This window comes from Colletotrichum fructicola (genome assembly GCF_000319635.2).
Source record: "Colletotrichum fructicola Nara gc5 chromosome Unknown KSG_Nara_v1_contig01, whole genome shotgun sequence".
NCBI lineage: Eukaryota > Fungi > Ascomycota > Sordariomycetes > Glomerellales > Glomerellaceae > Colletotrichum > Colletotrichum fructicola.
Window position 1 is genome coordinate 6,386,377 of NW_027094051.1, and position 8,778 is coordinate 6,395,154.

Sequence of the window (8,778 nt, forward strand, 5' to 3'; positions counted from 1 at the left end):
GCTCCCTCTTGCTGGTGGTCTTCCATTGCCTGGTATTTCACCTAACCCGCCTTATGTAACCCATCCCAACAGGCGAAAGTGCCCCGTTCAGCCGGGCAATTCCCAGAGTTTCGGGGTCCTGGGTCACGAAGGTCCACCGTCCACGCCCAGGTGCGCGCTCCACTTTTCCCACAGTCACGTCCCGGGCGGCAGGTCCACGTCCTCGCCCGAAAAATCGCCTCGTGTCCGTCTCGTCTCACTCAACCTTCAACCTCTCCCTCCGTCCCGAACCCTCTCCACCGATCATCAATCACCACGACCACCACCGCCGTCACCTCCCAGCTGCCATGCTCCGAGGCCCTTGACACCAAGGAATCCGGCCTTGTTAGAGAGCATCCACTCGCTACGACTGCATATTTTCTCGACAGCGATTCCATCCCACCATCGCATGCATTTTAACCCCCGCCTCTGCCTAGCGCCAGCCTGAAAACTGCACACGACCCGGTCTGCCTCCCCCGACCAAAGGTCACGCGCAAACCTCCCTCCCCCCGTCCAGCAAGCCGACGCTCGCCCGTCGCAGCCAACCTCCGTCGCCATGCCGATCCTCGGCCGCAAGGCCGCCAAACCCCCCAACATCCGCGTCGAAACGAGGGCCGCGCCGCCGAAGCCGCGTCCCAAGCTCCCGCACTCGTCCCTCTCCGCCGCCTCCTCCGCGAAGGCCTCCCCGCGCGCCTCCCCGAACCCCCCCGTCAACAAGGCCCTCCTCGCCCGCAAGAAGAGCGCCTCGCCGTACCCGTCCTCGTCCGACGAGAAGCGCTCCGTCGAGCGCAAGCGCAAGGTCGACAGCGCGGGGCCCTCGCAGCCAAAATTCGACAGCGACTCCGACAGCGACGTCGAGGGCGACTTCACGAACCTCGAGGTGCCCCACAAGCGCCAGCGTCTCGCCGATGGCCAGCTCGTCGACACCAAGCGCGTGCTCACCCGCGCCAGCGCCTTCAAGGAGGGCCTGCGGGACCTGAGCAGGCTGATCCACGCCGCCGACCTGACGAACCTCAAGACCTGCCCCAAGGCCATGCGCGTGCTCGGGGCCACGGAGCAGGACGACGTCAGAGTCAGGCTGCAATATCCGAGCATGTACGGGCCGGAGAAGTGAGTTACAAGCTTTGCGCCTAACCGGACACTTTTTGTGTGTTTTGCTGACGAGTCATTAGCTACGAGCTGATATGGGAGGCGGATAAGATCAATTCGATCGAGGACATCTTGAAGGTGGTGCAGCACGTCGCCGATGTGTACCTCACCGAAAAGCAGGCGGAGGAGTTCCGCGACCCAGACACCGGCTTCATTCGCAGGCTCACGAGGGCCAGAAATACCAACGACTTGCGTGGGTTCAAGACAGCTCTTCAGGATGCGAACAGGAGGATCCGTGCCCTCGCCGCTGACGGCACAATACGCAAAAACTTGGACAACATGCATGCACTGCCGCGCGATATGGTACACTTTATTCTTCGCCAGGTATACGAGCGCACCGTCTCACCAAACGTGGAGAAGCTCAAGCAATACAAAAACGGCACCGACAACGTGTACGGCGAGCTAGGAGAGCTATTCATCTCCGAGGTCTTGCAGGAAAAGACCCGCATGACATCGGACCAGGTCTTCATCGACCTCGGCTCCGGCGTGGGCAACGTCGTCTTCCAGGCTGCCCTCGAGATCGGCTGCGAGAGCTGGGGCTGCGAGATGATGGAGAACCCATGCGACTTCGCCGAAGCCCAGGAGAAGGAGTTTGGCGCCCGCTGCAAGATGTGGGGTCTCCTGCCCGGCCGAGTCAGACTCGAGCGGGGCGACTTCACTAAGAATACTAGGATACATGACGCGCTCAAGCGCGCCGACGTCTTGTTGGTGAACAACCAGGCGTTCACGCCCCAGCTCAACAGTGCGCTGGTCAACATGTTCCTCGACCTCAAGACCGGCTGCAAGATCATCTCGCTCAAGTCCTTTGTGAACGACCAGGGCACGCGGAACCAGAATGACGTCGCCAACAACATCCTCGAGGTCGAGCACCTCACATACGGCCAAGGCTACGTTTCGTGGACGAACGCCGGAGGTTCGTACTGCATCTCGACCAAGAAGTAGACTACCAGGCATTCCTTGTCAGCATACATCGAAGCGTTGTATGATGTCCTACGGGACTTGTCTTCTAGAAAAGGGGGGGAACGGCATTTGCTGGATGCATGATGCATTTGTACATTGAAGGCGGGGACAGCAGAAAACATTATTGGCATAGGGTGAGGAAATAGCGTTGGGTTCATTACCTGTAGAATCTTCTTTTTTTGATACTCCCATAGAGCGAGAGCAGAAAGGCGCACAGAGAGAGCTTCGTAAGGGCCTGAGGTTGTGGTTGTTACCGGGTATTCAAACAAGAAAAAATAGACCGCATCGTCAGCGCTCGTTTGCGAGGTTCATGGCGTCAGCCTCCTGGGCCATTCTTTTCATCCACCGGTCGACCAGCTCTTTGTTTTCCGACTTGACCTTGTCCCTCTCCTTCTCCGCCATGGCCACCTGGAGGTTCAACGTGATCATTTCGTCTTGCACATTCTGCGCCGCGAGTCAGCAATTTTCCCCTGTCTTCGCTCCCCATCCGCTTGTCAAAATTCGTGCGAGTCTTGCTCACCTCGACCAGCTTCCTCTTCTCGCGCAGCTCGTGCTCGCGGTCCTGCAGCTTCGTCGCCAGCGCCGTCTTCTCGGCGCTCAGCTGCTTGATCTGCTTCGTGTTCTCCCTGTTCTTCCGGCGCAGCGTCTGCGCCTCGTCCTCGGCCGTCTTTGCGCGGCTCTGCAGCGTGCCGTTGGAGCGCAGCGCCTCGGCGAGGTTGAGCTGCAGCTGCGTGACGGTCGGGTCGGAGCTGATTGTGTCTATTTGCTGCGGCGCCTCTTTGCCTGTGGATGATGTGGTAGATGCTTTCGGGGCGACTTTGGATTTGAGGAGCTCCTTTTCGGCTTCGAGGGCTGCGATGCGGTCGGAGAGTTGGGAGCCTGGTGGGAAGGGAGAGGGCATGGTTAGCACAGGAAGGCAGGGAGGGTGTTCAAGGGAGGAGGGGGTGAGGTACAGAGCTGGACGATTTCGAGGTTGACTGGGTTGTTCTTCTCTTGCTCCCTGAAGGAGGCTAGGTATTCAGTGCGCCAGTCGGGCATTTTGTGGTGGTTTTGGTGGAGGTTTGGAGCGATGGGATGTCAGGGGGTTGTAGAGGTTCATCGGTCGCTTTTGCTGGACGCAAACAGAATAGGCGTCTTCCGCTTTACAAGAAGGCCAAAGTCCCGCAAAGAGGTGAATCACTTGGACAGAGTATGGTCAAACAAATGGATGCGATGGACGGCTTGGTGCATGAGTGAGCGCTGCATTCCACAGCCAGACCTGTTCCCGGGGCGGCCTGAACATGCGGGTGATGCGACGGGCTGATTCAAGCAAGGCGGAGGAGGGGACATTGCTTTACTTGGGCTGCTGCTGATTGTCTTATCGGTGGTTCGTGGGGGATGATGACGCAGCAGGAGCTGTCTCCTCAGACCCGGAGATTAGCCGTCTTTCCCCGGGCAGGTGCAGGCTCCAGTTTGAGGCTCAGACTGATTCGTGGCGCAAGCTCCAGTTCGCTGGGGGTTGGAGCTCCAGCAACGACAGTCGAGCTCCGGTGAGCTTCCTGAGCTCAACTCACGACACACTTGCTCATCTAATATCCCATCTCACTCATCCACCACAACATCGACCTGTTCCAAACTCAGCTTCAAGAGGCTCTCACGTGACAGAATCAGACGAAACACTGGGGAACGGGTGCAAATGAATACAATGACATGATGGAAACCGCCCACCCCTCAGCCGGATGGGAAAACGTCGGCGACAAGTGGTACCGCAAGATCCAGCTCTACACCGAAGTCTTCGACCAGGACCTCGACCTCGACAACCACCTCGTCGCGGGCGCCCCCTACGCCGGCGCCCTCGCCCTCCTGCGCGATGACACGAAACTCCAGGCCTACCGCCCCAAGGGGGGCTCCGCCGCCTCCAACAAGCCCGGCATCGACATCTACTCGTACGCCGGCAAGCTCCTCCGCCACATCCCCTGGGACCAGGGCTCCGGCGCCATCAAAGGGCTGGGCTGGGCCTCCCTCGGCGGCGGCGAGGAGCGCCTGCTCGTCGTCACCGCCGACGGCGTCGTGCGCGTCTACGACCTGCTCGGCGAGTTTACCCAGTTCTCCCTCGGCAACGGCGCCGACGACTTCGGCGTTGTGAGCTGCCGCTTCTACGAGACGGGCATGGTCGCCCTGCTCGCCTCCAACGCGCTCGTCTCCGTCACCTCGTACGCCGAGCCGCGCCCGCGGCTGCTCGCCCAGCCGCCCGAGGGCCAGGGCGAGATCCACAGCTGGGCCGTCGTCGCGCCGGATCACACGCTCTCGCGCTCCGTCGAGGTGCTGCTGAGCATCGGCGAGACGGTGTACGTCGTCGACGCGGCCGAGTACGAGGACCGCTTCCTGGACATCGGGCCGTTCAGCCACATCAGCGTGTCGCCCGACGGACGCCTGATTGCGCTGTACACCAAGACGGGCAAGGCGCACGTCATCTCGAGCGACTTCCAGGAGCGCCTGATCGAGCACGACTCGGAGAGCAAGATCCCGCCAAAGTATGTGGCGTGGTGCGGCTCCGACGCGCTGATTGCGTGGGAGGACGAGGTGCACATCATCGGGGCAGATAACGCCTCGGCGGAGTTCTTTTACGACGGCAGGGTACATGTCATCTCAGGTCAACTCACCCTCACACAGATCTCACCACAGACTCATGGGAACTAACACACAAATAGAACACGACGGCGCAAGACTCATCACAAACGACGTCTGCGACTTCCTCGAGCGCGTCCCCTCCGCCACGGAACAGGTCTTTGGCACCCGCGCCGAGTCCTCCCCGGCCTCCATCCTCCTCGACGCCGTCGGCCAGCTCGAGCTGCAGTCCCCCAAGGCCGACGACTACATCCAGCTCATCCGCGCCAACCTCACCGAGGCCGTCGACACCTGCGTCAACGCCGCCGGCCGCGAGTTCTCCGTCCACTGGCAGAAGCAGCTCCTCAAGGCCGCCTCCTTCGGCAAGTCCGTCCTCGACATCTACAACAGCGACGACTTCGTCGACATGTGCGAGACCCTCCGCGTCCTCAACGCCGTCCGCTTCTTCGAGGTCGGCCTGCCCCTCTCCTTCGAGCAGTACCAGCGCCTCACCCCCGAGGGGCTCCTCAAGCGCCTCGTCTCCCGCCACGAGTACCTCCTCGCCCTCAAGGTCGCCGCCTACCTCCGCCTCCCCACCGACCGCATCTACGTCCACTGGGCCTGCGCGAAAGTCCGCTCCGGCGCAGAGGACGACGACACAATCTGCCGCCTCGTCGTCGAGCGCCTCGCCGGCAAGCCCGGCATCTCCTTTGAGGAAATCGCCCGCGCCGCCTACGACGAGGGCCGCTCCCGCCTCGCCACCGAGCTCCTCAACCACGAGCCCCGCGGCGGCCGCCAGGTGCCCCTGCTCCTCTCCATGGAGGAGGACGAGCTCGCTCTCGACAAGGCCGTCGAGAGCGGCGACACCGACCTCATGTATGGCGTCCTCCTCCAGCTCAAGAAGAAACTCCCCCTCGCCGCCTTCTTCCGCGTCATCAACGCCCGCCCCACCGCCACCGCCCTCGTCGAGGCCGCCGCCGCCCACGACGGCGACAACGCCCTCCTCAAGGATCTGTATTACCAAGACGACCGCCGCGTCGACGGCGCCGCCGTCTTCCTGCGCGAGGCCCTCCGCCAGCCCGACGCGCGCACCGCGTCGGACAAGCTCGCCCTCGCCGCCAAGCTGCTCGCCGACTCGCGCGAGGCCGCCGCCGAGGTGCACGCCCTCAAGGAGGCGCAGACCCTGCTCAAGATGCAGGAGGCCTTCGACCGCGACCTGACCGACACCTTCACCGGGCTCAGCGTCAACGAGACCATGTTCAAGCTCATCCGGCTGGGCTACCACAAGCGCGCCAAGAACATCCAGAGCGAGTTCAAGGTGCCGGAGAAGGTGGCCTGGTGGATCCGGCTGCGGGCGCTGGTCGCGAAGAGGGACTGGGCCGAGATTGAGGAGTTGGCGAAGACGAGGAGGAGTCCGATTGGATGGGAGGTGAGTCTACATTCTCTTCTTCTCTCTCATTGTTTTATCAGTATGATATCTACGGATTATTGACTCTCGAGAAACAGCCATTCTACAACCTCACGCTACAAGCAGGCAACCCCCGCCTCGCCTCCGTCTTCGTGGCCAAGTGCACCGGCCTCGAACCGGGCACGACCATCACCATGTACGAAAAGTGCGGGATGCGCGTCAAGGCCGCCGAGGAGGCGGTCAAGCTCAAGGACGCCGAGGCGTGGGCGCGGCTGCTCGAGGCCGCGGGGCGAACCTCGCAGGAGGGCCGGGAGATTGAGAGGCTCGGGGCTGCCGTGTTCAGGAGGTAGCACCCACATCACCCGTAGCAGACATCATCATGGCTAGGGTTTTTACACGACGAGGCGAGTTTGCATTGTGTTCAGGGGTGTTGGTGACTGTGGATGATGTCGATCGAGAGAGAGATCGGATGAAGGCTACAAGCAAGCATTGCTTTATTTTTATTCAACTTCTACGTTTAGAATGGCACATGGGACGGGCGGTAGCGGTTGGGTGGTGGTGTGGTTCGCTAATCTCGATATACATACGTAATCTGAGGACGTGGAGAGGTGCAACAACAACGATGATGATGATGCTACTGCAGTGGTGCGAGGTCGCTGGCTGTGATGTTTGGTGGTGTGGTTGCTACAAGATTTCTCTGGGTGGTGTTGGCGTCGCATTGAAGCTGTTGTCCGGGGTCAATCCGGGGTAAGCTGGGCACGTTGGGCGTTGACCGGGGTCATCCCGCGGATATTTGGTGGTGCACTCCACGTCCTGACCTACCTACCTCCGAGGTGGTGGTTGGTTCTGCAAAACATTATGCCCGAACAGGACTCGGGCCCGAGATGAGGCGGGCACAAAGTTGTCGGAGACGCAGGGCTTTTTGGCTTCGGTCTCGCCTCCAAAATTAATTGCAAGTTCACGATGTGCATGCACAAGCACGCGGGCTGTGTTTCTGCTTGCGGTTTCATACTTGTCTGCCTTTGAAAGTGTCTTACATCGCCCGCGGGGTTCATGTAAATGCAGGTCCATCTAAGTGAGAGCGAAAGAGAAACAGAGAACTGAAGGTCGCGTGAGGGGGCCACACGTGGGCACGCCACACGAGACAAGCAACAACCTCCAAGATCGGACTCGTGAGGCTAGCGTCGTGGGTCGTTTTGTCCACGCCAGAACATGGGCAAGCGCTCCAGGTAAGGCAGATCGATGGGCGACGATCCTCCCGTTTGGCACGTTTGACGCGGAGGATATCAGGCCACTTGGGTGAATGAAGTGCGTCCTCTGACAGAGAGCATTAACGGAGGGTCCCAGGTTGGACCCAGGGCGGGATGGACGGGAGGACGTCACGAATCAGGTAGGTTTCTGGGGACGGCCCCTGGGTGAAGGCTCTAAAGCTTTGGAGTTGACGGTCCGGATATACATGATGTGCGTTGGGCTCTGAACATGTTTGTCCGGGGACGACGCCAAATCGGTCGACGCAAGTTCGTCCTTTTTCGCAGATATAGTTTGCACAGATGCTTGCGGATGGCAGACCTGGCAGAAGGTTCAGGTTCTGCGACGCCCTAGGGGCAGCTACGATGGAGGGCAAGACGGCCACCGCGCCAATCTTGGCCGGAGGTGAAAGACAGCCGGCCACGGTGCTAGGCCCGCGTGGTGGAGACTTCCGAATGCAACTTCTCATCTGCTTGTTCGGCAACGGCAGCAGACGTGGCAGACAAGAGAGATCTCGACTTGAACCGGCAGACCGGTTCGCTGGGACAAAGACGAGTTTAGTTCTGACTGACTCTGGGCAACGGATTGGGTTAGGAGACATCAGACGAAAGCGAGGGGTGAAAAGGTCGAGAGGGTTCCGGAGGTAAGTCCGCACAAAGAAGCGAGAGTGGGATGCGGACGGAGTCGAAGGGTCCATCGCGGGCGCGGCCCCGGAGAAGAATCGGAGGACGCATGAAGGTGTGTTGTTGGGCAGTCTTGGCGTCTTGTTTGTTCGCGGCGAGTGGGTGCAGTGGCGAGGCAAGGCGAGGCGGAAGGCGAAGATTCCCCGCCAGTTGACGAGGAACACTCTGCTAACTTGCTAAAGAGACAGAGAGAGCCAGCAAGCCGGGTGTGCCGGGTCGGGTTCGGACCCGTGTTTCTGAGTGTGCTCCACGCTTTCTAGAATTTTTTCCTGGCTGTGGCTCTGTTCCGCCAAGACGGGGCTCGGTATGTCAGTGTGGAGGGCCAGAGGCAAGGCGGAACGGACGCGTTCCAGAGTTTGCTGGTCTTTTTTCCTTTGTGGTGTATCAAGCCGCCTTGGGAAGCCGGAGGATGCTTCGGGAGAGCGGACGACGGACCGGACGAGTCATGGTGGACTGGACGCTCGAGAAGCGACGTTTGAATTCCCCATGGCGGCTGGCTGCCAAGTGGTAGATGAACGGGAAGGGGGATCTGCCTTAGTCATGCAGCGTTCCGACGGTGGTGGTGTTGAGACGAAGAGATACCGTAAACATCTCATATGAAAGGGGCAAAAAAAGGGAGCCACGATGTCGTGGAAGCTGCATGAGGCGGCCAAGTGGTGATTCCCAGCCATTTGCTGGACTTCCGGCGGGGATCTGAGGAGCGTCCAATGGGTGTCAAGTACCAGC

The 8,778-nt window shown here is 60.4% G+C and overlaps 3 protein-coding genes across 3 annotated transcripts; 2 read left to right on the forward strand and 1 right to left on the reverse strand.

Moving 5' to 3' along the window:
- Positions 1–574: 574 nt before the first annotated feature.
- On the forward strand, positions 575–2,109 carry DOT1 (Histone-lysine N-methyltransferase, H3 lysine-79 specific; the record flags this gene model as incomplete). Its single annotated transcript, XM_032023935.1, has 2 exons — positions 575–1,128; positions 1,191–2,109. The coding sequence occupies 2 exons, from the start codon at positions 575–577 to the stop codon at positions 2,107–2,109; spliced, it is 1,473 nt and encodes a 490-aa protein (XP_031879315.1).
- Positions 2,110–2,415: 306 nt separating this feature from the next.
- On the reverse strand, positions 2,416–3,165 carry ATG16 (Autophagy-related protein 16; the record flags this gene model as incomplete). The annotated part of the gene is made up of 3 exons (XM_032023936.1): positions 2,416–2,571; positions 2,648–3,006; positions 3,081–3,165. 3 exons carry the CDS (start codon positions 3,163–3,165, stop codon positions 2,416–2,418), a joined length of 600 nt encoding a protein of 199 aa, XP_031879314.1.
- A 654-nt stretch (positions 3,166–3,819) lies between these two features.
- On the forward strand, positions 3,820–6,471 carry CGGC5_v001806 (putative vacuolar protein sorting-associated protein 16-like protein; the record flags this gene model as incomplete). Its single annotated transcript, XM_032023937.2, has 3 exons — positions 3,820–4,759; positions 4,818–6,142; positions 6,220–6,471. The coding sequence occupies 3 exons, from the start codon at positions 3,820–3,822 to the stop codon at positions 6,469–6,471; spliced, it is 2,517 nt and encodes an 838-aa protein (XP_031879394.2).
- Between the last annotated feature and the right edge of the window lie 2,307 nt (positions 6,472–8,778).